Source organism: Lepidothrix coronata, unplaced genomic scaffold (genome assembly GCF_001604755.1).
Source record: "Lepidothrix coronata isolate B3197 unplaced genomic scaffold, Lepidothrix_coronata-1.0 Scaffold9, whole genome shotgun sequence".
In the NCBI taxonomy this organism is placed as follows: Eukaryota; Metazoa; Chordata; class Aves; order Passeriformes; family Pipridae; genus Lepidothrix; species Lepidothrix coronata.
In genome coordinates, this window is record NW_016690189.1 from 7,675,907 (window position 1) to 7,703,279 (window position 27,373).

At 41.9% G+C, this 27,373-nt stretch overlaps 1 protein-coding gene and 2 long non-coding RNA genes across 8 annotated transcripts; 1 reads left to right on the plus strand and 2 right to left on the minus strand.

The window, feature by feature from the left end:
* Positions 1 to 1,999: 1,999 nt before the first annotated feature.
* Positions 2,000 to 6,353, minus strand: LOC108492285. Of its 3 annotated transcripts, none has more exons than XR_001873063.1 (3): positions 6,296 to 6,353; positions 5,511 to 5,675; positions 2,000 to 2,378 (listed from the first exon to the last, which is right to left on the minus strand). It is a non-coding gene; the product is annotated as an uncharacterized LOC108492285 (long non-coding RNA). The 3 variants fall into 3 exon arrangements; XR_001873062.1 differs by lacking the exon at positions 2,000 to 2,378 and adding an exon at positions 2,613 to 2,714; XR_001873061.1 differs by lacking the exon at positions 2,000 to 2,378 and having other exon boundaries at positions 2,613 to 5,675.
* Positions 6,354 to 7,202: 849 nt separating this feature from the next.
* LOC108492286 lies at positions 7,203 to 17,426 on the minus strand. Of its 4 annotated transcripts, none has more exons than XR_001873066.1 (3): positions 17,357 to 17,426; positions 10,333 to 10,489; positions 7,203 to 7,274 (listed from the first exon to the last, which is right to left on the minus strand). It is a non-coding gene; the product is annotated as an uncharacterized LOC108492286 (long non-coding RNA). The 4 variants fall into 4 exon arrangements; XR_001873065.1 differs by lacking the exon at positions 17,357 to 17,426 and adding an exon at positions 16,670 to 16,804; XR_001873067.1 differs by lacking the exon at positions 17,357 to 17,426 and adding an exon at positions 16,114 to 16,188.
* On the plus strand, positions 16,710 to 23,803 carry SOCS2 (suppressor of cytokine signaling 2). The gene is made up of 2 exons (XM_017804450.1): positions 16,710 to 16,854; positions 17,809 to 23,803. Exons 1-2 carry the CDS (start codon positions 16,710 to 16,712, stop codon positions 18,255 to 18,257), a joined length of 594 nt encoding a protein of 197 aa, XP_017659939.1. The 3' UTR covers positions 18,258 to 23,803.
* The last annotated feature ends 3,570 nt before the right edge of the window (positions 23,804 to 27,373 follow it).

Here is a 27,373-nt window from a genome sequence, read left to right on the forward strand (position 1 = left end):
TGTAAGATATGAGTCCATGCTTAAGCCAACATCAGCCAAGTGATTTTGGCTCCTTATTAATGATGTGTTACTCACATAACAAACATGCTGTTTTGGAGGAATGTCTGTGCTGCCTATGCAAAGGATGTCTGCTTAACTCTGCAAGTACGATCACGTGAACATAATTGTGGGGTTTTTTCTGCCTAGAATATAACTTTTAAAATAGTTTGTAGTAATTTCTAGTACAACAAATTTTAGTATTTTCATCAGTTCATGGTGCCTGGTACTGACACTGGCACATAACTGAGATGACATCTCTTGTAGTGTTTTATTGTGTTCCACAGCTTAACTGCATTGAGTCCCCTTTATTTTTAGAAAGCTGAGACCTAATTTGTGACTCCAGTGTAAGAAAAAATATTCTTGGACTAACTTAAACTTTCAGTTATTTCCTCCCCCCCTTTTCTCCAATACTTTTGCTTATTGCTGCCTAATACTGCTAAGACATTTTGTTTTACAGAGACCTTCTGTTATGGCATTTATCTGTTCATGCCTAACCCTGTTTATGATCAAACATCTACAATCAGTGTAGAAATGCTGGATTTCTCAATGTTTCCCAAACATTTTTGGATGCTTTTCAGGCATTTTGAGGGCTAAAAATCTATTATGTACTTGATTCCTATCTTTAAAGTACCTTCTCTTCTGATCAGTTACTAGAAACTGAGTCTAAAACACCTGTTCACTACATATGTCCTCTGACATTTTGTTATTAATTCATAACATTGATGTTTTATCCCTGCATTGCGCTGCCTCTTTCAATATTTCTCTGTTTGCTTCTACTAAATCTTTTTCTGGGGTCATCTGAAGCATGACATAATTAAAATACTACTCTCAAAGTAATTTGAAGCTCTCTTCTTGATTTTCTAGGTATCAAACAACTACATAAAGTTATGTTTCTCTTCACTTGAAAACTTGTAATTCAAAATTCATCCACCCACTTGATTCTTGTCCCACTTCTATGCAAAAGGAAATCCATTTGAAAGTTAGTTTGGGACTTCTGTTTTCTGTTGCTCTTGTTCCTTGGAACTGAAAACTTAAATTGCATAAAATTCACAATGTTAAGTCTACTCTGGCACTTTATATGCAATTTGGGGCACTTACCCTTTTAGACTGTGTATCTAGTAGCTGTTAAGTGTTCCAGACCATGTTAGTTCATTGCTGTGGATAGTACACAGCTGGATGCGTCTTACTGATTGATTTTTGGTTTTTAAATGTCTCACTACAAGTCTCCTCAGGCCTTGCTTGCCTGCATGCCTTTAGAAAACTCTGTTTCAGTCAATTATCAAAAATCTTGTCCGTAATTTAGGGTATCACAGAATTGTTAGGGTTGGAAGGGACCTTTGGAGACCATCCAGTCCAACCTCCCCCACCAGGCAGGGTCACCTAGAGTAGGTGACACAGAAATGCATCCAGATGGGTTTTGATGGTCCCTCCAGAGAGGGAGACTCCATGACCTTCCTGGGCAGCCTGTTCCAGTGCTCTAGAACAAAAATTCCAACCATTTAAATTGCAGTTCGATTTATCCTGATGCCTTCATGAAAACAATTCTTTTCACTGCCCCTAGTAGTTAGCCCTGAATTAAAAATGGAAGATGCTTTTAAGACGGGCCTTTTCTGTGTGCCACTGCTGATGTTTTGCAGATACTGGGTACCACCACCAGGAGGCAGCCTTGTCCAGGAACGAGACTGGATCTGTCAGAGATCCCCGAGGACTTGGCTGTGTGGTCAAATTTAACCAAGAGGCGGGAGTAAGCTGCAGTTCTTTACTTCAATTTGTAAGTACTTCAGAAAAAGGAGCTCCCAAGCAGGTCCGAAAGTGGTTGGATTTAAAGGGTCAAAGGTTCTTATGTGGGGCTTGCCTGTTTGCTTTTAACTTTTGTAAGGTGTCTCAGAGATGTATGTTCATGTTTAAACCAAAAAAGCTCCACCCTCCCAGTTTGGGAAAAAATGAGTCGACAGAGGAGCATGTGACAAGTGTCATGTCTTTATATTTCAGTTCCTCACGACTACAATGAAAGCAGCAGTTACACATCCACCCGTCCCTCCTTCCCCACCCTTCCAGCTATTCAGTAGGAAAGTTCTCTTCTTGTCCGTTGCTGTTGTATTGGGTCTGAACTTCATCTGTCATGTCCAAGTTCTGTTGTACCAGAGTAAATCATTGTGGCAGGTCCATTATGAGTCACAGTACTGACTGCTGTTTAAAGCCAGCACTGCATTTCTCAGTTACTCCAGTCTTTATGAATTTTAGCAGCTGCTCTGCTGTAATTTCTCAAGTGCTCATTCCATCCTCAAAACAAATACAAAGTTATAAAAGACAAAATAGATGTAGACTGCATTCCTCATCTGTAATAGAGGATGTATATTTTATTTTAATGCTACAATATAGTAAAAGTGACTTAAAGCAAACCCACTAGTAACCAGAATAAAGAAACAAATCGTGTACCCACAATACATAAAAGTTGGATTTATCTCCAGGATTGAGACAGCTACTAATTAGACATCAAAGCCTGAGTTAATCTTCGTAGGCTCCCCTTATAGTCAATTGACGTGGAAAAAATACCTACACAAGGCAGTCAATCTTATTTTAACATTTTATTGTATAGACTGTGTCACACAGTTGTTCTCTGGAGGTACATTTTCCTTCTCTGTGAAGGGAGGATGAAGATGAGATTCAGATGTCTGTATTGGGGTAAATGAAAGCAGTCTTACTTTTTTTTTTTTTTAATTTAGGAGAGTATCTATGTAAAAGGAAAATACTTCTCTTAAAATTTGGATAGAACTATTTTTGCTGTTTCTGCTAGCCTTCAAAAGTGTGTAGCCCGTATATAGGAAATCTTGCTTTTCTCTATAGAGTAATTCACATACATTTAATTTGTCACTTTGAATAAATTGTGTGTAGGTTTTTAATCTCACTTCATATTTAATCAACCCTCCAATGCTAAAAGATAATAATTAAGCTATTTTGTTTGTTTCACTCAGTGTGTAGTCACAGGAGAAATAAGATATGTATCTTAGTAGCGCCTCTTCTAAAATGAGCTCATGATTGTAACTGTTACTTTGAGGTACTTCTAGAAAAATTACACAATAAATTATGGTTTACTGAGCAATTTGCCCAGAATTATCTGAAAATTTAGATATAGTTGACAAAGATTGTTAGTTCCACTGTATGTAATGACAGTGGCTGGGACACTGCAGATCAGACAGTGGGAGCAATGTGGAAGCTGCGTGAACTAAACAGCATGTTTGGCCAGCAATTTTCCATTGCATGGCTTCTGGAGAAGTAAAAGTTTATGGCCTGGTGTGCCACTTCAGTAAATGATGTAGGTGAGAAGTGATAATCAATATATCACAAAGTTTTTCATCACCTAGAGGCACCTCAAGAGGTTGGAATGGCCAGTAGAACTGAGAAACTTTGCCAGCTGGTCTTTATGAAAAATAAGTAATACATACAGAAAACAGTTGTTCTAATATTCAGCTTTACTGCTTGTCAAGATGCTAAACAGTCTCAGGTCAGAGGTGATTTACCTTTTTATATAAGGCCAGTTTTGACAACTACTGAAGTTTACAATTCCTCAGCAAAAGAATGTCCCTAACCAGCAAAATATGAGATATTAAAAAAAGAGAAATTCTGGAAGAGCTGTTTTTTAGCATCTTTTCTGCTAGAACTAATAAAACTCTAATCAGGTAAGTACCACAAAAAAATTCAATGATCAGTGAAAAGTGATTGTTGAATTAGGCTACTGCATTAAGCTATTACCAGGTAGAATAAAGTTTAACCTAAGTAAAAGATTAAACTGTTAAAGCAGGATACTGTACAAACATGTATTTCCTACTCACTAATGGTAACAAAACAGAGCTTAACAGTTTCAAGCAAAGATCAGTGTTTCTTAAACACTGCTAGTCATTAGCACTAAGTTTTCTAAACACTGCTAAAGTTTCTTAAACACTGCAAGTTTCTCATTCAAATATGTTTTATTTGTTTAAACAAATAATAAGCCAAGTAGCATTTTTCTGAAGTTAACATCAGCAGGAGTTACACTGCATCAGAACTGTGCTGCAGTAGTGATCCTCACCATCTGCTTTAGTTAAGACACACTGATGATTTCAATTGAATAATTGAGGAAAAAATTTTCCTTGACCCCTAGTTAATTAACATTTGGTTGGTATAAGTAGCATAAGGCTTCATATCCTTTTAAAATTTATTTTCTAATTTTTAATCCTGACTGGTTTCAGTATGGGTTCACTTGTTATTTTCCAAGAATAGATGTTTATAGAACTCCCTTTCCCGCATGCTATTTTTCATACAGTTAAAATCCTGGCATTGGTGATGGGGAAACTGAGGTTGGCAGTGAGTTCCACAAAATTTAGAATTTTAAGAAATAGGATTTCCTATCCAGAGTAGAAGACCAGTGCAAGCAAAATTCATGGGCAGTTTACCATAAGCAGAGGTAAGAAAAATGGCAGAGAAACTCCCTTTCTAGAGCATATATTTGTACCAAATCTACTAAAATAAACATGCTGTATCTTGGCTGCATGGGTTACAATTCATGGACTTTATGTGGCCATATTTGTTGAAGAAAGATTTGAAGTGAGCCCAAAGAGGCCACTGGTAAGGCACACAATGGCCTGTGAAGAGAAGAGTGGTTAGTACCTACACAGTGCTTAGCCAGTCCTTGTCCAGTGCAAGGACAAAAGCTTGAATTGTTGGAACTTGGTCAGTGCTTTGTTTCAATATGACCAAGATTTTAAGTCATGACTTTGTGGAAATGACACAGGAAATACAGTGATGCCTTTATCCTAGTGTCAAAACGCCTGTCTGTGCTTTACCATGCCACGGTGGCTCCAGCAGCAGGCAGATGCTTGGGATCCTCTGAGCTCGTCCTTACTGCGGCAGGCTGGGGAGCAAGCTCAAGCCCCAGCTGCTGCTCCCCACAACTCTTCATTACCTCCCCATGTTCCACCAAGCACTCTTTCAAGCAGTGGCTGCCCACTGCTGCAGGGAGAGTCTGCACCAAGCACTGCTCCTGATATCACATCTTGTTTGACTTCACACTGCCTGCTCTTCTAAACTGCTCGAGCTGTACACCCTCAAACGTGACCACATGCCAAAACATATAACACACCCCCTCACTTTCATGCTAGGAAAGCACCCTTCTCACAGCCTGTAATACAGTTTCACATAATTTCAGATACTTCAAATTATCTAAAAAGATAACACAAAAAACCCCAGAATGGCAAGTTGGATCTATAGGGGCACCAGAAAGAGTCCAAGGAGGATTGCTTGATGTGAATGTGGGAGTCTGCTCAGGAGGGAACTAGCCCCAGCTAATGTGAATATAAGCCATATATGTGCCCCTTATATTCCCAATATAAGTCTTTCTTAACATCAGGGACTTTTTTTTTATTATTATTTAGAAATACAAGTATGCCCCCTGAAATCAGGTAGTGTGAACCCACAGCATTTTTGCAGATTACCTGAGCTTAGACTGCCTTTGTTCAGAGTACCAGGTGTGAATGAGTCTAGCACAGGCTTATACAGACACACAAAACCAGCAACTCACACGCATAATTACTGTTCTCTAAACAACCTGAGTCGTGAAGATTCTCCAGTCCAGTTCACAGATGCCCCTGTTGAGACTCCTGTAAAATTAAAAGGATTTTTCTTCTGAATAAAAAAATATACAGAGAAGAAAGCGCATTTCTGTAACTTCAAACAAAATCTGGATTTAAGAGCAAGCATCTTCTTACACAGTCCATGTTGGAGTAAATGAACCATACCAAAGGTCAGTAAATGTCAATGTTCTGTAATTTTCAGCCTTCAGAGGATCAAAGAAATCTAAAGAAGTGGTTCAAGTTGAGACATTTGGCAAAATAATGAGGTGGAAAGCTTTCAAAGTTTTCTGGAGAAAAAACCCTACAGTAATTGGACATAATTCTTAAAATCTTCATTTAGGCATTACTAAATAAAAATGCTGTTTCCTTTTCTGAGCTAATGAAATGTCAACAAAAGAAAATCGTGGTATAAAAACCAAAGAGCTGTTTTTCAGTTATTTTCAGGACATAAGAGGTTTGTTTATTCAAAAATCTGTGACACTAGCAAATAAGCTGTTCACTTTAAACAGTTTGACAGGTGTTGTTTTGTTTTTTGTTTGGTTTGGGTTTTTTTTTCATTTTCAGCTGTATTGTACAATAAATTAATTTTGCTAGAAATACACTACCAGTTCAGCACAGATTTTTTTTTAAACAATTAATCTCCTTACCTGGCATACTTTTGTTGCCTTAGAGCAGCCCAAGGAACTGATCTTGAAAATGCCCAAGGAGATTAAAAGATAAGCTTCAGTCGATTTTTGAAGGATAACTTATAACCCTAACTGATCAGTCATTTAGGGAATTTCATTGTTGTTGCTTCACCTCTTCAATCAGCCAGTCCAAAGGGATCTCATTAACATCTCACTAGTACCTCTAAGTGGGAATTTTGACTAGATTGTCACAGCTTCCAGAAATAATCTATTTTTAAGTGCTAAGCATATAAATGCAAATTGAGTGGAAACAGCTGTTATTTACATTCTGTGAACACGTGATTTCAGTCCCTGATGCACAGGGGAAGAAAAAAAGCCACTGAAAGACTGAAATGCCATTAAAGAAAATGGAAAAATAGGGATCTAATAAAAATACATGCAATGGACCATACTGTCAGGTGGCATAAACTGGTAAAGCTTTACAGGTTTGCCATCACAACATTATATAGCCCACCTGCCAGGAGGATGTGAAGAGCTCCATGTATTTCTTGGAGAAAGTGGGGGGAGGAGTTGAAAGAATGAATACACTGAAACAAAAGCATATGAACAAATTCATGTTTCAGCCTTTTATGCAGTGGCTAACAGAGAACCAGGCTGTTTTCAGAAGCAGTCTCACAGAACAAAGCCCCCATTCACAACACGATTTTGCTATGGACTTATGTTAGTTTGAGATTATGTTCTGGAAAAATTACAAAAGCTTCTGAAAAATGTAAGCAGCATATTCTAGACCAGTGTGCCAGAAAGTAGAGGGCTACGCTGGAGAGAAAAGGAACCATAGTGTGAAATTTCCCCCTTTCAATGAACCCACTCTTTATGAGGCTGGCAGAGGCCCTCCTGTGTGTCCTCTCTACATGGCCCCCTTCAGTTACCTGGAGCAGGTCCCTGCTGTCATGTGTTCCACTGGAAAGCTCACGCTCCCTCCTGCCACGCCTGCTTCTATCTGTAACATCACCAACAACCACTTAGAGTAGAAAGAAGTAACAGACTGTCCTCAGAAAAGTTTAGGCATGTTAAAAAACGTACACAAAACACGGCTGCTAATTTCATTTGGACCAAACCCACTCAGTCAAATCAGCAAGAAGAACGTGGGCCGGAGAATTAAAGGTGGGATTTCTTTGCTGGGATTTTTTTCCTTATAGGAGGAAAAGGAGTTGACATACTCAGCACAGTTAAAGCTCAAGCACCACAGAAACGTTGATTCTTAAGTGCCTGTTGAGTGATTCCCTCCAAGATTAGTTCTGTTTGACTTAGGATTGCTTTGTGCCTGCCAGCACACAAAACCTGTCATAACACAGGGAAAAGTGGAACAGAAATTTCATTCTCGTTCCATTTCAGATACACTCTTGCCTGCTGTTCTGTCCTACGCAAACAATACATCCAATGTCTAAATGCATCCTTTAATTCCTTCCCAGAATAAAGACTGATCTACAGCAGCAGGTTTTGCAGTTTCCTTCCATCTAGCATTATGTGGCATGAAATGCTGGGGAAAAAGTCTGCTGTGCCTCAGGCATCTTTCTGGATCAAATTTATTCGCAGAGGGATAATTTATCAGAGAAGTGAGCTCTGAAGAGACTACTAAACACAATGTTAAAATTTTGAAATTCAGGGCAATGGCACTGAAAGTCAGAAAACATGTCTAGCCCAAGCTCACACTTTATAAAAGGCTTTGAATATTTTGTAATAATTATGGATATTATTTCCCCTCCTCTGTTAATTTATAAAGACAGAGAGATAATAACAAATTTCAGCAAATCTGAGTTTGGTTACACCGGGCCATCTGTTAATTCTGGTATATGGCAGTAGAGGGCATCTAAGGACTTCAAGTCACATATGGTAAGGGATTAAAATCAGATGGCTGAAGGAGTTAGTTCGTTCACCCCACCCCGTGACATCTTGCCACCTCACAACCAAACAGCTCTCGAAGCTGCTCCTGAACGATGGTAATTTTGAGCCATGCTGAAACTGGAGTTGATCTTAACACACCAGACTGAAAGCTGAAGTTGTTTAGGAGGAGATGCAGGAGTTAATGTTTCTTCCCTGCTGGAAGCAGTGGTCTGTCAGAGCCACAGGAAGGATGGTTTCAGACACAGTACAGGGGGAGATAGTAACTGCCTCAAGCAGTCTATCCAATTTTATCTACTACTGTTTGAGCTTTAATTTCCACATACCTGGCAAAACTGCTTACAGGAGCAGCAAGCAATTCTGGGAATGACAGGCCGTACCAAGAGAAGGCAAGCTGTGGACCAATGCTCTTTACTTAACCAGAAAGAGTAGACCTATGTCTACTTCCTCTGTTGAGCCTAAAAAATGCCCATCTGTCTATCTGGCCTGTGCTTCAGTTTATGTCCTCCCAACATGCTAATCAGTTATAGAACAATGCCTCGAGCCATCCTAACAAAAATCAAGCACGAATCCTGACAAATATAGAGAAGGTAGTTAGTTGGCAGTTAGCACTGTTTTCTCATCATCTGTCCAGGTTTGTATGACATTCCACATCCAGCCTCTCTCTGTACTGAAGCAGGGAAAGCAGCCATGCCTATCTTGAGCTGAAAGAAGCCAACAGGTTAAGTTCATTACCTGACATTAGCACTTAATGCACTAATTTGAAAAATGTATTTGAGTCCAGCAGCATATTCACACACCGTGGGCAACATATTTTCAATTAACTATAAGAAGTTTAAAATTATATAAACATATTAGTAAATGTTGATTAGCCTGTTATTCAAACTTCTAATACAGCAACACAGCAGGCCTTATGCTGAAGTCTATTATAGCCTTAGCCTGAAATTTAAAAGTGGCTCATGCCCAGCAAAGGTTCTACAACTCATTTAATGATCCACAGCACTCCTGAAATGATATTCATGTGTCTGCTCTCCATGGCAGCACTTTCAATCATAAACACTTAATTGCGGGAATTCATCCACAAGGCCAAATAGTTCTGCGTGAATTAAACCATCTTTAATATAAGAATTAGAACAGTGATTTTAAAATAATCTTTTTCTGATGGGAGGCCATTTATTCACAGACATATAACCCAATTTCTTCTTCATCTTCATTTTCCTTTGTACTCAAATATCTCCCCTTTAGAGATAGCCACTTCATCACCTGTTTTGGTTTTCCCTATTAGTTTCAGAACTGACTCTTTGCCAACAAAGGAACCTTAATTGCTTAAGGATTGGCCGAGCACAGCAGAGCTGCCTTCATGCCGTCTGTCAGGAAAACTTTTTTCACAGACATTACTTGCTTTCTTTTACTTTGGGAAGTAGGACTTGCAACTGGCAAGAAAACAGCTCAAGCCTCCTCAATCTTAAAAGGTTTGTTTTTTCTGGCAGCATCTAGAACAAGAATGCAATATTTCACAGTCCTTTCAGCTGTGCTATCTCTAGGATTTTTCTAAAACAAAGAGTGTATGTTTCTTTAAAAATCCAGAACTTCAAAGAGCGTGTTTCTGAACATGCGTATGTATAGGTGTATGTGTATATATACATCTATATGCTCTTTCTCAGCCAAAAGAACAAGGTAAATAAATATTACAGTCACAGCATCTTATACTATAATCTGAATATTAAAATCCATAGCATATATTCTCCTAGTAGTTGTCTGAAATGAGTGTACCAAAATGGTCCTTTCCAGCAGTCTTTTTTCTACTTTTTTTCTACTTACAGCTTATCCTTCAGTAACTGTCAGCAATATTTAGCTAGTGTTAGTCAGAGTGAAATTGGATAATTCACAAAATAACAAAGTAATAGACCAGAATTCTGCTGTTTATAAAGAAGCCTAACACAGTATAAAGTGAAAAATGCTGTGTAAATTATCTTTTTTTTTGTACTTAGTACCCTGTGTCACCACATTCTACTTTTCCTTTACGAGTCCATCCAAATTACTTTCAGTTATTTTGGTTTTACTTAAAATTGTAAATAGCAGAGAAACTAAGAAAGCACTACATTTAATGATTTTCATTGAAGATCCTAAGTGTGCCTAGATAATCTCTTACTTACTGCAGTTGAGGCCTTTAGTTTTAAACAGTAGGCAGCACATGATGAGGTGAGAGCTGGACTTAAATGCCACCTTTTTCTGGTCAGTTCCATGCTTGTCGCTGGTTATTTACCTATCCACTGAACCAAAGGAAATGATCCTTTGTTATCTCAATGGTCTCTGAAAGAAAAGAATCTGGATGTTATTTCAAAGTACTACTCTCGTAGTGCCCTCTCTTGATGGTTTGCTTTTAAATTAAAAGTGCTGATTTTCTTTTAGAGCACCCCTGATTCATAGAAATTATTCACTGAATTTTTTGTTATTCTCCTTTACCAAATGCATATTCTCAAGAAAGACAAAGCACTCACATCTGAAGAGATAAAAATGACAGTAAATAAGGTGGCAGCTGGTAAGTAGTAAAATTATCTGGTATAAATCATAATTTATTTCATCAAAACATTCTATTCCTCAGAAAGCTGGAAAGAGCAGGGTGATCCCATTTAGGAAAACACTTGCTTTCTCTATGCTTTATTTATTATGTTTTAGGAACTCTTTGTGAAATAGGCAAACCTTCCTCCTGACTGCTAAGTGAGAAATTCTCTAAGTTCACATTGCAGACCTTGTTTGTGCTGTAGAGCTAAAGTTAACCCCATTCCAATTTGCTTGAACTAAAGGCTCAATATTCATATTTCTCTGCTCGAGAACCAGACTGTAATCCAGAGAGGGAGGAACAGTGGCAGTTGTACACCGTTATTTAGATCAGTTCAGGTAAACAGTTGTCAAAATATGGTCAATAAGAAGAGGTGTGTCATGCCATAGCTGGCCTTTAAACTAAAGGGGATTTTTTCCTGACCAAATGGTATGTCATAGATAATGGATATTCTGTGCTGCAACTTTGGGAAGTAAAGATGCAGACAGCAAGGAAAGGCCCCTTGTATTCCTCCAGGTAGCTAAATAAATCTAGCTTAATAAATCAGTAAGTCTTTTCAGCATATCAGAGCAAATTCAGCAAAATCAGCTGGGTCAAAAACACATTACCCCCTCCTCTGCTTATATCATATTATATAAATAAATCAGCATGCTAGCTCTCCAGTAAACTTGGCATACTTCTCAGGAACAAAGTGAAAATAATTTCTAGCAACAGGCACTTTACAGGACTGTAAAAATGTTTTTGCCTCCTTCCTTGATCATGAAAGGGATTTTTGCCTAAAGGAAAAATAAAAAATAAATTCACTCATCCCTCCCTGTCTTGGGCACATATGTTTGAAATCAAGTCAGGAACAATATATTCTTCTGGTGATTTTCAAGAATTCTTAATGTTCATGTTTTCACTACTAATGTAAAACTCGATTAAATATATCTACAACCTGGATGATATACATTGAGAATCAAAATGTTCAGGAACAGTAGAAAGGATCTGGGCAAAAAAAAAAATAGAGATTGCTTAACTTTATGCCTTTCATCCCCAGTAAGGTGATATGCCTTAAAATTGACTCAGAAGCATTCATAACTGTATATGTACAGGCAATGTTTGTCCTAGAATTGCTACCCCAAAACACACAGATTAAAAATAAATAAAGCATTGGGTTTGAATTGTACTTAAAAATTTTAAATCCCCATTTGTATATAGTTTTCATATTTGTGACTGTTTAGAAGAATTACTGTTTGTTATATGGCAAAGTAAAAAAAACATTTTGTTTACGTGAAGGGAAGCTAGGTTTTCAGAATCTGCTCTTTTTTTCTCCATTTCACATCTTTCTCCTACTCCATTAGAATTTTTACACAGTAAAACATTTAAGGCAGACCAAGCCTGTATTAAACGTTCCAATGCCAAAGAAGCTCAAAAGTAGCTTTAAGTAGTTTCATGCACTACATATGGCCCAGAGTCCCAAAAGTAATTTAATTTAGTCACTTTTTCTTACTCTTAAAGCTATTTTTTTTTCTTCTCTGTGACTGTATGGAAGACTCACATAGATAGAAGAGAAAAACAGCAACTAACATTGTTGAGAGAAACAGTGAAATTCAAACATACTTCAAGGAGCCCATAGCACTTATGGAAGTCTCAAGCCAGAGAATAAAGGTAACTGTGAACCAGAGTACTCTTATGAGGTGCCAATATTGTCATTTAAAGATTGATTTGCAGTTTTTAAGTTTGAATTTCATTACCCTTGTAAATTTATAAGATATTTAGTGCTGGTTTTAAAAGACAGTAAATTCTCTAGAAAAAAAAATTTAACAGAACTCTGTTTAGGAAAGATCCTGCTGATATACTGCCTATTTAATTTTTATGCTACCTTTTTCATAACAATATTCTAAGTTTTAAGCAACAAATATTTATTACATTCTTCTGTTCTTGTTTCTCATTCACCACATAAATCATGGTCTTCCTCTCTCTGCCTTTATAGCAGCCAGCTGTGGTTTTAGAAACAAATTATTATGACTTCAAGTGATGAATAAACAGCAGAAGCAAAGGAAGTCTTGAGATACTATCCACATACAAATTCCATTAATAACATAACATAGGGAAAGGGAACTACAGCAAAGCTGTAAAAAAGCAGCTTTGCACCTAGGCAAGATGCATTCCATTTCTCCAAGATGCATTAGTGAACTTTAAATAAATAGCCCTAATTTGAACACTATGATATCAAAATAACATATTTTTGAGCAAAAGCTCTGTGCCTGCATATATGGAATTATTCTAGTAATAAAACTAGATCTGTATTATTTTTTTATTGTTCTTGTGAAAATAGCAAAGCCAGTGCCATTCTGGAAAAATTAATATAAGTTTTATGCAAGATCTCACATCACCGGTAGCTGAACTGTCAACTAAATTTCAAGGAGTACAAATGTATTCTCTCCCCTCTTCACATCTATCCAACAAAAAGTTAGTGGGGATTCTGCAAGAGTCACTGGAGGCTGGATCTGAGGCTATCTGAATTGCACGGACAAAAACAGGAACAAGAATGACCTTCAGGACCTAAATTGTTTTAAACCATTTCTGAGAATGCTTAAGAAAGACCGTGTTTGTTCCTCAGACCTCATTTTAAATCTGTGCTGCTGCCAGTGATTAAAACCACCTTTTTCATAAACTGAATAAATTAAATTCAAAAGCACCGAGGCATGACAAAAAGGTGAAACTATACTGACCAATATTTCACTTAACAAAGTAGATTTTTTTTTCTCAGATGAATCTGCTTAATTACTAAAGATAGCACTTAATTTTTAAGATAACTATTAACTCTCTTATTCCCTGATGATTAAGAATTATAAGCAATAGCTGTTACAAAGACCTTCAGGAACTGGGTTTTTTTTTTATTGTTATTATTTTAAAGAAACGTCGAATTACAGGCGTTACTGGGGAGTACGACCCAAGGCAGCGTGTCCCTATGGGAGTTTTCTCCGTGCAGAGGAGGTGCCCCGCTCCCTCAGCCAGACAGTCCAGCCTAATACATATTCATTTACCACTTTGATAACAAAGACTCCCTCCCCCCTCCCGGCCTGATTTTTAAGGAGATTATTTTGTACTTTTTTTTCCCCGAGGGCTTCAAAAAGACACCCCTTAATCCTTCTCCCGTCAATTCGCGCTCCCAAACACCGCCGTGCAATTTGCAGGGAGCCCTGACCTGCAGATAAGGGCAGGGGTGAAACTATTACGGCTACTTTTCCTTTGTTTCCCCTCTTTTTTTTTCCCACATTTTTTTCCGCGTGTGTGTGTCTTTCTAAAGTTGGCTCGGGGCCGCCCGGGCAGCGACAGAAGGTGGCTGGTTACTGAGCAGCACCCGCGGCGCAATCAATCATCTTTACGCCGAAAAACAGCTTCGCGGTTATTAAAAATAATAATAATAATAATAATAATTAAACAAAAAAAAGAATCGGGGCGGGGGTGTGTGGGGGGAGAAGATCGGCGCGCGCATCGGCGAGCAATGGCTGTTTGTAGCAACGAGGTATTTAGCGCCGGAGGGTGAAGGGGGGTGGAGACCAGGGTGGGGTGTCCCAGGAGCTTCGGCCGCCGCAAGTCCCTGGCACGGAGCTCCTGGCATCAGCCCCTGACGCGCTCCCGGCCCTGAGGGCGGGCCCCGCCGCCGCGCTCAGGTGCCCACGGCTGCCGGCGCCGGGCAGGCCGGGCACTCCTCGCCCCGCCGCCCCGGCCGGGGGGGCCGCGCTCAGCTCCCGCCCGGTTACCTCAGGGGGTCCCGCCGTGCCCGGCCCCGCCGGCCCGGTCCCCCCGCGGCCCCGGGCACTGACCTGCGCGTCGCCCGCGGCCCCGCGGGCGGAGGAGGAGGCGGGGGGGTCGCGGGGCAGCATTCGGCGACCGCTGCCCCGGCGTGACAGGGGCGGCGGCTCGGTGCGTCGGCCCTGGCTGGCCGCGATCGCGGCGGAGGCGCCGGAGCGGGTTCTGTCACATGATGCGGTTCCTGGAAAGTTCCTGGAAAGCAGCCTTTGTATGTAACCATCCCGGGAGGGGGGAGCGGCGGGGGCAGGATGCCCTCGCCTCGCAATCAAAGGCGAGCAGACCGCCCGCGCCGGGAAGAGGGGGGGAGCGGAGGGTGTTGTTTCCCCAGAAGCACCATCCTTCTCCGGCAGCCTCTGTTCACCCCAGCACAGCCTCAACGCTTCTCCCCGGCGGCGAGTGCTCTGTCCCTGCGGCCCCGCAACGCCGCCGGGAGCCAGAACAACCTGACCACCCCATCTCCAGGCGGTGGCAGCGGCGGCCCCAGCCCCGTCCCGCCGAACCCGGGTGAGTCCGCTCGCCCCCCTCCGCTCGATGAGCTGCCGCGCTTCGAGAGCGGGCAGCCCGCCTCCCCGCTACCGGGACGGCGCTGCCGACTGGCGGGATGGGGCTCCCCCGCAGCCGACGGCAGGCTGCTCCGGCGCTCCTCGCCCCGGCCGGGGAATGCCCCTCTGCAGCCATCCCCCACCGCCTCGCAAGCCTTCCGTCCCCATCGAACTCCCGCGAGCGGCGGCGCTTCGCGGCCAGGCTCTCTCGGAGCTTCCCTTTCACAAGAGGTCGCGCCCGGACACCGCCGGCAGGGCTGCTCCCACCTGTGCTCGGCGGCCCCGCGCTCGCAGCCGCTCCGGTGACAGGCGCACCTGCGCCCCGTCCCCGAGCCGGCAGCGGGAGCTTCTAAGCGCAGCGGAAGAAGGGGATGGGCTTTGCCAGGGGGTTGCTGCTAGTGCATGTGTTAAGATAGAAACCCGGCAGAGCAGCCTATCAGTTGCCTCTATAGTTCAATTTGGAAAAGTTTCTGAGCTCCGCCATGGAACTTGTTACGGGAGGAACCACCTCGAAATAATGCCTCACCTGGCGGCTGCTGCGCACCCGGAGGCAGAGACTCTGCCCGGTTCGCAAGCACCAGCGACGGGTCCAGGTCTTTATGGGTCTCCCTCCACCCCAGCTAAGCCGGCTAGGCTCCCCCTCACTGGTGCTGCCCGGCTTTGTATTGCTCCTGACGTGACGGTGCTCTTAGTAGAGGAGAGGCTCTTTTTGTCCCTCCCGTTCGCTTCAGCCGAGCGGAAAGATTTTTTTTTTCCTAATATCACATTTAATAGAGCGGGAAAAGCACATTTCCTGCTCCTGCTAATTATATCGCACCCTCCACCAGACTGCCCCTTCCCGTTCCCAGCGGCCAGCGAGCCCCCGGAGCCGGCGTTGCCCGCGCACCCGCTCCGCAGTTTCTCGGACACGCAGCTGCCCGAGAGAAGCTCTCCCACCCCGGGAGCACGGCTCAGGCTGGGCTCCCGTTCCTGGATCCCGTAAGATCATACGAGTTGGCGTATGATCTTACTGAAAAGCACTACCGTACCGTTCCTACGCACCGCAGCGTGCAACCCGGGCAGGGCCGGGACTGGTACTGCCCCACTCCGTTGGTTACCCCTCCTCACTCATACCTTTACGTGCTCGGCTCTCCCCTACGACCTCCTCCCTCCCCAAACGCCCCCGCGTCGGTGCTGCCGGCCAGGTTCGCCTGCCCCGGCGGAGGCGGCGGCGCATCAGCAGGTTTGCCCTTGCAATAAAGCGAGACCACCTTCGCGGGCCGCCGCCTCCGCCGCGTGCCCGACGGAGGGGAGCCGAGGACAGGCTGTGTGGTGGGGGGAGGAGATGTCCCTCCCCCGCTCCGCCGCGAGGTGATCTCTCGCCTCGGGTTCCTCCTCTGGATGCTGGGAAGTTCCGAAGCGGGATCGCCAGAAACACACGGGCTGCGAGAGGGAGCGCCTCTCGCGGGGCTCGCCGCTAACCACGCTGTCTCTCCGCTCGCAGGCGGCGCCCGGGCTGGGGACCGGGACCATGTACCCGGCACGGCGCTGAACCCCGCGGCGGCGGCGGCGAAGCGGAGCCCTCCCCCGCCGGCAGCCCCTGACCTGCGTGCGAGCGGGGCCGCGCCCGCCGCCGCCGCCGCCCATGACCCTGCGCTCCGCCGAGTCCCTGGAGAGCGCGGAGAGCTCCCAGGAGCGCTGGGGGCACCGCGAGGCGGCGGCGCCCGTTGCCGAGGAGTCCCGTGAGGCGGCGCAGCTGGCCGCGGCTATGGAGGAGCTGCGGCGGGCAGGTAAGCCCGGGCGGCCGGGAAAGGGAAAGCGCCCGGGGCGGCGGCGCTCGCCGAGGCTCCCGGCTCCCCGCCGTCCGCCGCGCCGCGGTCTCGGGGGAGGCGGGGAGCCTCGCCGGGCCGAGAGGGGAAGCGGGCGGCGGGGCGACGCTTGCCCATCGCCGCCCGGTGCGGCGGGGTCGCGCTCCCGCGGCGGAGAGGGGCGGCGGCGGCTCCGACCTTCCGCGGGCTGCGGCGACGGCCGAAGCGAAAGCGCCGGCAGCGCCGCGCCCCGGCGGCAGCCCAGGATCGGCGGCCGAGAGAGGGCCGGGCTCTGCCGCCGGCCGGGGCGGCCGCGGCGCCGCATCCCCTCGGCCCCGGGTACCTGCGCTCCGCTCGCCGGCGTGGCGGCGGCTCACCCGGCCCCGCAAGACGCGGGGCTTGGCGGCGGGCGGCTGGAAGGGCTTTTTGTGTCCATCGCCGCCGCGCCAGGACCGCAGCCGCCCCGCCGGAGTTGTTTTCTTACCCCTCTCTGTTTCCGATCGCTACACAAAGCTCATTTTAACAGCAGCCTGCCCGGGGTTGCTGGGCTCTCTGCGGGCTGCTACCCTGTGCCGTGCGGACGCCGCGCCGGCCCCGGCGGGAGCGCAGTGGGGAGCCGCGGGACGCGTCTCTGCTGCCTCGGGGGCGGCCCGCCGGATCCGCGGCTCCCGTGTCTGCCTCGCAGGACGCTGCGGGAAAGTTTGTGCCTGTGTATGCATAGATATGAAAATAAAGAGTGACCTGAACGACTCTGTCAGAACGAGACGCATTGTAAAGCAAATGGATTTAAATAGCAAATAAAAATTTTATTGTGCCTGCAGGACTTTAGCTTTCAAACAACAGAGGAAATGGGTGACTACAAGTATATCAGCTAAAGAGCAGCTTTTTAAACAAACAGGAATAAACAAATCCCTTTTTTTTCTCACTTTTTAACAGGATGGTACTGGGGCAACATGACTGTTGCTGAAGCCAAAGAGAGATTACAGGATGCCCCCGAAGGAACCTTTTTGGTTAGGGATAGTTCACATTCAGAGTATCTACTGACTATTTCAGTAAAAACATCAGCGGGACCGACCAATCTACGTATAGAATATCAAGATGGCAAGTTTAGACTGGATTCTATCACTTGTGTCAGATCTAGACTTAAACAGTTCAACAGCGTTGTGCATTTGATTGAGTACTATGTTCTTATGTGCAAAGACAGAACTGAAACACCTTCAAATGGAACAGTTCATCTTTACTTGAACAAACCCCTCTATACGTCCGCTCCATCTTTGCAACACCGCTGCAGAATAGCTATAAACAAGAGTACAAATCAGATCTGGGAGCTGCCATTACCAACAAGACTAAAAGAGTACTTGAAAGAGTATCAATACCAGGTATAAATATATTTTCTAAATGCCTCTAACATAGAGTAACTTTTGAATGCAATTCTTAAAATCAGCCAAAGAACCGAGTAACTACTTGTACAACTCCACATGGAATTCACTATCAAAACAGTGGCAGTTCTGGGGAAAAGGTTTTTATTTCAGATGCCACAAAGGGAGACTTTATGTAGGATAATCCCAATTTGCATCCTTGAGGGTTCAACAAGGTGGCATGCTATTCTTGCAAGGAGAGAGAAGTCAGGAATCTGTCCAGATTGTGTTGCTTTGTCAATGGCATAAAATGCTGCACTAACTATCAAATGCTTACTGAAGCAGTGGGACTAGGAGAGACTGCAGAAGTGGTCAGAGATGTATGAGAGTTCACAAGTATCTCACTTGTCTGATTCCAAGATTAATTTGGTGCTGGTGTTCATATAATCCTAAAAGCTTAACTAGATCACACTGTGATAATCTTGCTGAAGTTATGCAACTAATCAAATCCAGTCAGAAAATGATCATGTATTCAGTTTTATTGAACTATTCTCTTGCTTTTCTGCAAGCAAAGGAGTACTGTAAGTAATCAGTTTAAAACATTGTTTTTCAAAGTTCTCTAAAAGCTGACCTTAAGAAGAAATGCCACATCTTTCACAGGAACCCAGTATGTTGCTGATTATACCAGATTGGTATCCCAGAATCCTTAACATGTTAACATCTTCACAGTGGTGATATATCCATGTTATTACTATTAAGCCTTTTTTGGTTGAGGCTTTAAGACTGTAGGCTGCAGACTTGCAGTTGCTCAGTTCCAATGTCAAAACATGGATATCAGCAGTTACAGCTGTCTTTCTACAGTGTAGAATGTTTTCTTCAGCTTGTTTCCCAAAATATGGGGAAATAGGATTTGGGTTTCGTTTGTTTGTTTTGTTTGTTTGTTTGTTTGTTTGTTTTGAGGTGGTTGGGTTTCTTCTTTCCTTTTTTTTTTTTACTTCTAATTCACCATTGTAGCTATCAGACTATTACTCAATAAAGTAAATCAAATTGCACAACAATCTCCCAATTTTTGTATGTATTGATTTGCTATTATTGAGGAAACAGGGCTCTTATGAACCTATATAATTTTCCCAGCTAATACTCAGATAAATGTACATGTATCAGTGAGGATGAATACTCCTGCTTTGCCTTTGTGGTATAGCTGGATTATGTTCAGATTAGTGGCTTAGAGGCTGCCTGCTGAATTCCTGTAGTTAAGTATTAGCATAGGACCTTGCTTTTTCTGTTACAGCAGTCTTCCAAATGGGAGGAGGGGACTAAGACCCTCAGTACCCATTCCTCAGAGTAAATGTGAAGTATTTAATAGAAGAAATACTCAGGATGAGAATAGCAGGAGAGCAGTAAAGAGAGACAAGGACATAGATTCATCCTCAGTCAACAAATTCATAGGTTTAGCTCTTTCCCCAGCTTATTTGTTAATTAAAGCAAGGACCTGTGCTTGAACAAGGAGGATTGTCAAGACTTGCTATAATCGAGCTCTGCCCAGGCTGAAGTAGAAATAACATAAAATAATCTTCTTGTTTTCTTTGTGATTTTACTGCTCTGTTGTACCGTTCTCATAAACTTTGGGGCACTGACCAGTTTATTTGTGGCATCTAAATTCCCAGTATTATCCTCTCAATTTTTCAGTAACATGCTGGCAGAAATGAGTAGAAGAGCCATTCAGGAAAACAAGATACCAAGAACCTGAGGCAGAGTGGGTGGTTCCTTGGTATGCCAGATACTTGATATGTTCTCTCTGTGGAAAAGGCAGCTTTTCTCCTCCTCCATGGATTAAATTTTCTGTCCCCGTTTTTAATGCAAGCTTTAGTGTAGAAATGGGGGGAGTTTTCTCCTGAAAAACAAAACAAAGGATTTTGTTATGTAACATTTTCCCCACGTCCTGCCAAAATGTAGTTGGAAATTTTTCACATTACATGGTGACCACCCTTTGGTTCCCATCCCAGAAGACTTGTATTCCAGGTATGTGTTATAATCACACAATTTTTCTCGTCAGCCTTGCTAGGATCTGCCACCCTAGGCTGAGGAGCTTTTCCTGTGAGCAGAGCCTGTGAAAGAACCATATGCCTGGGAACACTTTTCATTCTGAAGAATCTGTTTTCTCACAGTTCTTGTCTAGCTCTACCTTGCAGTGAGAGAGCTGCTATATGGAATAACTTCTGTCACAGTTAGAAACACTCTAATCTGCTGCTATGTTAACCTTCCACTACCGTGCATTTTCAGTCAAGGTGATATGCTTGGAGTCTCAATGATAAACACATAATAATTCCTCCCTGGCTAGCCCCTGGCCTGAGGATTTAAAATCATGAATACCAATGCTGGAGCAAGCAGACTGAGAGGATAAGTGCAATGAGACTGCTATATTGCAAATATAAGAAATAATTTATGGCAGCCTACTGTAAGCACACATAGGCCAAGTGTACCCCACGGCAGAGCCAAGCTCTGAGGAGCGACATGGGGCAAATGCAAGGAAGCTTGCTGGGTTTCTTGATAGCAGTTCTCCAAAGCACAAAGGCAAATGGTAGGCTGAGGATGAGGAGTGCTAGTAAAGTAAAAGGTGGTGATTCTTGTAAATAATCAAGATGAGTTACTGTCATGTGGAATCAAGTCACCAAACACTAAGCATACTGACTTCATGTCATTTGTATTAATTCCTGTGAGGAAAAGCAGGGTCTGTAGCTATGGTGTGCTCGAAGCAGTGAACAGTATTTTAAACAGACTGGAGGGGGAACTAGTCCTCTTTGCATGAAAGCGCGGTTCTTGTCCTCATTAGGATGCCAGTCCTAGGGTTGATGCATTGCACTAGTAAAACTAAACTGCACTATAGCTTGCTGAAAGCTTGGCTTCTTTCTAATGCAGCACAGAGGAAGGACTTGTTCTGGTACAAAAAAATCCAAGGATAGCACATGATTGGATTACAGTGGTGCAAAGATCTTGCATGTAGACTTTGTGAATTTTTAGTCATGATCATGTTGTTCAAATATTTTAAAAAAGTTTCAGTGCCTTTTTTCTTTTTTTTTCTTTCTTTCTTTCTGGATGTTGTGGCTTGTTTGCAGCACTAGCTTTTAAATTGCTGGCTCTTCAGATTCCAAAAATTACTTCTAACTGATATATATCATCTTGAATCCTAGTACAGAGTGTTCAGTGAAGCCAGTTTCACACATTCAATGCCCATGAGTCAACCAAAAATCATGATAAGGACTTTAATTCTAAGCCTTTTTTCTCACCCCCATGTGTTGGTTTAGTTTTTAGTTTTTGAGTCTTGAGGTTTCAGATTTTCCAGCTTGTACCTGGAATGTTAGTTGCTGAAAACATCTTTATTTTAATTAAAGGAAAACTGAGAATCCTACAATCCTAAAAGGTAATGCTTAAAATAACCCCAAACGACCAAACCAAACATAATTGCAAGATGAATGATGAAAATAGAATTGGTGACAGTATTTCATTTAGCACTAAACCTAGCAGAAGTGTGAACTATGGCAGCATTTTAGTTGTATGGGTACTTTCCTGCTGGTAGTGTTATCACCAGAGACAGAAAATGCTTCAAATACAAGACGAATGGGTAGAGTGGAAACGTATCCAAGCAGCTGCACCCAGTAATTTACATTAGAAGTAATTTTATTTTAATCTGATCTCGTCTGTATTGTCCTTATTATATTTTATGTAACCCCAGTCTAGGTAAACAATATATAATTATTAGCAAGAAGGAAAAATTGTTCACTAGAATATGGGGGCAGAGGGTTTTTTTAATATCTTAAAACAATGCAGAACTTACTCTTCACTAGAAATGATGGAGCCTTATAATCTGAGACTCTTACTAAGTCTCATCACCTTGAGGAAACAGAATCTACATACAATACAAAGGACAGGGTTCTGTAGTTGCATGAATTCCTGTACCTTAGCCAGCTCCCATGTCTTAGCAAAATGTTCCTGCAGGTAAATTATCTTGTTAAAGATTGTAAAAAACTTTATTTACTTACATGTTCTATTCAAGAGCTTCTTCTTGTATTCCTGATAACAATCCTATGGATTTTTCCTTCGTCTATAAGCTTAGGCTCTAGCGGAAAGTAAGTCGAGTGGTGTCAGGGCTTTGCTCTCCTTAAGCCAAAACACATGATGGAAATGGGAAGAGAGATCTTTAGACAGGGGTAACACATCTAAGGGTCATTTAAAATAAAGTAAAATAAAATTTCTGCTGACTTCACTGTCATTAAAATGAATCTAAGTGTCATATTTACTGCTAGAGGAAACAATGGCTTAAGGGATTCTAAAAATGGTATTGTTAATTCTCAATCATAAGAAACTTTATCAAAAGGAGGAATTTTATTTAGATAAAACTATAGAAATAAAAGAAACTTTTAGTATCTAAACCAAACAAATTTCAAATAGAATAACCAGAAATTAGTTGAAAGGTCTGAGCTTGTTAGTTCTTTATATACAAAGGAAGTGAATACGACAAGCTACTTTGGTATCTCAGCCTAGCTCCTGAAAACCACTTCTTTATTAGTGTTAAATTCAGCAGGTCTCAGTATTTTGCTAAGCCATTAGCATGACTGAAAATGCCTGGAAACAGCATTCCACTTCAGTCATCATGGTCTGAGCTCGCTTTACAACAAAGTGATTTGCCACAGTAGTGCTGAAATGGAGTGATTTCTACAGTGGGCTGAATATCTCTGAAGGGGACCGTGAGGCAGAGTTGGTGCTGCCCAAGGCCATGAAGGGTATCAGGTGCTGACCATTGCTGGTCCTTATGTGCTGTCTTAGACAGAGGGCACGCTACAAACTAGGTGAAATACAGCTGCCAGGAAAACAGATGAAGAACTACTCTGCTTGCTAAGGAGGGAATTTCATGTCTGAGAAGGGACTGAAGGGAAAGAACGTGGAAGAGTCAGCAGAGACTCTTCTGTGAGAGGTGGCACTTCTCACAAGGTATATCAAATAACTAACCATCAGGATGAGTATGATACTGAAATGTGTTATTAGTAGAGATTAAAGGTCCAGGGGGATAACAAGTATCAGCACAGTTTGAATCCACATATAAACAAAGTCCATCTAGATAACTGAATTTCAGGAAAAAAAAAAGCTTCTAGCAAAATCAGTCTGTCCTGGTGCCAGGGTTACCAAACCAGGGGAGGGATTAACTGTGTTTATTAATCAGGTTATCTACAGGGCTTTGAAGCAGCCAGTGCCTCTGATAAATTCTATAGAAATGTAAAAACATATCACCATAATTATGGTGTTTAATCTGCCTGATAAATTGTGAATTTTTTTCTACTTAGATCCTGTTTTAAAAAGGGATTGCACCTGTGTTACATTTTGTTTTCTTCCAGAGCTGAAGCCAGTAACTCTCCAGGAACTGAAATACCAAAATAATACCACTCCTTTCTATGGTATTAAGGAGGAATATAATACCAGAGCAAAAGCTATTTATATTAGCATAGGAGGTGGTTGGGCACTGAAACAGGCTCCCCAGGGAAGTGGTAACAGCACCAAGCCTGACAGAGTTCAAGAAGCATTTGGATGATTATCTCAGGCACATGGTGTGACTCTTGGGGATGATCCTGTGCAGGGTTAAGATTTGGACTCAATGAGCCTTATGGGTCCCTTCCAACTCAGCATATTCTGCGATTCTGTGAAGGCATTTTAGTAGGAAAAACTTCAAGCAGATACTATCCAGGAAAAGTTTAGTGCTGAGTGCTGCAAAGAGCAAAATACATTTAAAAAACCCCCCACAAACTCAATGGTTCTGTTTTGATTTTTCTTTCACTAGCAGGCAGGGTTTATGTAAGTAAATCTTTTTGATTCTCGTCAAATTGTTCCATAATTGAAGTTTCATATTTGAGGTTTGCAATTTGGTGCACTGTTGGTTAACAAATAATAAATGCAGAGGTATGTTAAATGTGGGGAAAGATTCAAAGCTCCACGCAAATTCTTCTTTTGAGATTTTTTGGATCAGGCTTGATAACAGGAGTTATATAGAAAATAGTTGTAAATCTGGTAGCTGAAAGCTGTAAAATACCTTTTCAGAACGCTTTGTTACAGTTTAACTGTATCTCTTCAGGTTGCAGCCCTAAAATAGGATCTGTTCAGCTGAGTCCTGTACCCACACTATGTTTGTCTCAGGGGGGGTCTCCAGATTTGAGAGATTGCTCCAGACACCTATATTACATGTCATACATTTGCTTTTTTCTTACCCAGTGTGCTGTTTGATGCATATGCAGAGCAGAATAAGTTGTGGATCGACTGTTACTGTTCAAGGGATTTAATTTGGTCCATTTTCTTTAGGAACAGAAACAAGACTGAGCTGCAATTTTCCATCTGTAAAGTGGGCAGTGGACTCAACATTTTGTAATTTATCAGCATAGGGTGAAAAGTGGCTTATATTTCAATTAACATTAGTAGGAACTTAAGCTGCAATGATGGCAGTATCTTTGGCTGCATTGGTAGAAAGAGAGAAGTAAGTTAAGAAAGTGAGATCCTTGTCTAACTATATTGCAGTGGAAGTGGCATCACAGCTCCTTCGTGAGCTGAAGTGCTTCAGGCGTGTGTTGTCTTCAAGAGAAACTGGCTGTGAGAAGATAACTGTTTTCTGGAAATTCATCTGTTTAACTCCCCTGATGGAGGATGCAGTGCCTACTGCAGGCTGCTTCACTAGCCTGAATGCAGGCAGGTTTCATTTTGAAAGGGAACAAAATAGAGTAAGTGAAATTTAAATTGAAGGGTTTATCCAGTTCAAATCCTAAAAAATGGAAGATTACAAAAAGCAATAATTACTCTCCCCCTAAATAAAACCAACCTTCCAGTCTTTTATGTAAAATGCTAGAGAACCATTTCATATGCTGTAATTTGCGAACAAAATAAGTTGTTTTTGTGAAAAGGTTTCAGACTTGAATCTTAAATTCATTTTAGTTATTTGTCAATGTTTGATTTTCAGGCTAATTAGTGAATTTTCTTTGTTCTCACATTATTAAAATGGTGCTTTACATTTAAAAATAACTTCATAAGTCTGGAATAAATAATAAATAATAAGAGACTTGTAATATTTCATCTTTATTTCATTTTTAAATTAAAAATAAGCAGAGAACTACATTAATTCATGTATTTAAAGAAAATGGACTAAAAATTCTGAGACATACTGAGTCATGTTTGGCAAATATTAATTACAAGTTTTTTATTACAATTCATTGGAGTTTTTTTTCTGCAATGTATGCAAACGTTTTGCATTTGATGCCTGTTTCTTTTTTATAACTACTTGTCACTCAACTTTTTGCTACAGATTATTTATATCAAAGTAAACAGCATTAAGAATTCACTGCAGTACTGCTAATAAACACTTATTTTTATTATTGAAACAAATGTAAATGTATAGACGCTACAGGGTCACTTTAAACCTGGTTTAAGATATTTTAAAACTTTCTGTGCTATATTTTACCTACATGCTGGACATGCCTTTTAATAAAATAATACTTTTAAGGAAGTTCATGATGTGTCACCTATTTTGTTTTCATTCTTCTCTTTGAACTGCATTTAATTTAAAGCCTTTATTGTTTAAATGAATGGAAATCATGGAGTATCAGAATAATTAAGCAGCAGCCCAGCTGGTCCCCTTCAGTGATGCACTTCAGTCCTGCCCATCATCTTTTCTTAGGAATGATAAGGAATTATTTTTGGAGTAGCAAATGCCACCTGAAGAGTGACACCCCCTCCCAGCCCACCACCTAATGCCCTCAAACCCTGCCAGCACCCAGCACAGCATGCCTAAATTTTGGTCTACAGTTTGGGCAAACTTTCCATACCAAAACCTTCCCTTCCTTGGCACCAGCTTGTTGTTTGGTGACTGGCACAGGAGACCTGGATGTTGGCATTACAGACACCCACGCTTGCAAAGGGGAGTGCAATTGGGACCAGGGTGAGGAGGAAGAGAGAGGAAGGGAAGGGATGGGATTATTGTCTGGAACAGCAGTAGGCAGCAATGGCTTGCAAGACCCTCATCTTACCTGAAGACCACCAAGTTTGGCCCACCCTGACACATATTTTAACACTGTTTTTGAGATACATCACATAAGAAATCTTTTCTGTGCTCTTCTTTCTAAAAATGACAGGCAAGCACACAATAAGTTTCTTTTTTTCCATCTTAATTTCTGAGGTTTTGTGAGAGATTTAACCAATTAGATGTGTTTTTAATAAACAAATTTAGAGGCTCATATTTTTTCCTTTGTCCTTAAAGCTGGAATGCTGTCCTACAGACAATTGAAAACAGCATAATCCTAATAAATTAAATCTGCTTGCACTAGTTTTAAAAACATATTTAGGCTCTTGTTATCAGCAGAAACCAACTAGTCCATAGAGAACAAAGAAAATACATACATGCTTGAATACAGCTCGACTAATTAGCATAAACCATTTTAAAAAATCTCATTATACTAGTACAAAGTTTCTAAAAAGATTTGGCACTTAAAAGTGAGCTTTAAAAAAGTGTGTAATAATTGTAAAAATCTGCCATTATGACCTGGAATATCCCACATGTAAAGAGAAGAGATACTGGATAGCTTGGTTCCCACAGATTTGGACTTGTGACCCTGAATTCAGCAGTCCTTAAAAGCCGATGACTGCTGGTGACCCCTCAGTCTGCAGGACCACACAGAACAAGGTTTTAAGTCTAAAAGTCTGATGATAGCGATGTGCAGGATTGACCATGAGATTTGTGCAGTTAGTGGGATACTGAATTGACACCAAACTGGCTCAAATAGATATAAAAATATGTATAAATAAATAAATATAAAATATGTATTTTATACATATACACATACATATATATACGCATATATATATATATATATAAATTTTTTTGTCCTTAAAACTGGAATAGAACTAAATCATCTTTCTGAAGTTTTGTTGAACTCGGACCGGAACTGAACTGGGAGAACTTTATGAGGGCTGAACCCAAATGGAACTGAAATAAAGAGCTTAAGGGCTTCTCTCCTTAGACTTAAAGTATTACCTGTGTGCATTCTTATCCTGTAACTGTAGTATATAATCAACAGCTGGGTTGCATTGCTAAAGATGAACCCAAAACACCAGTA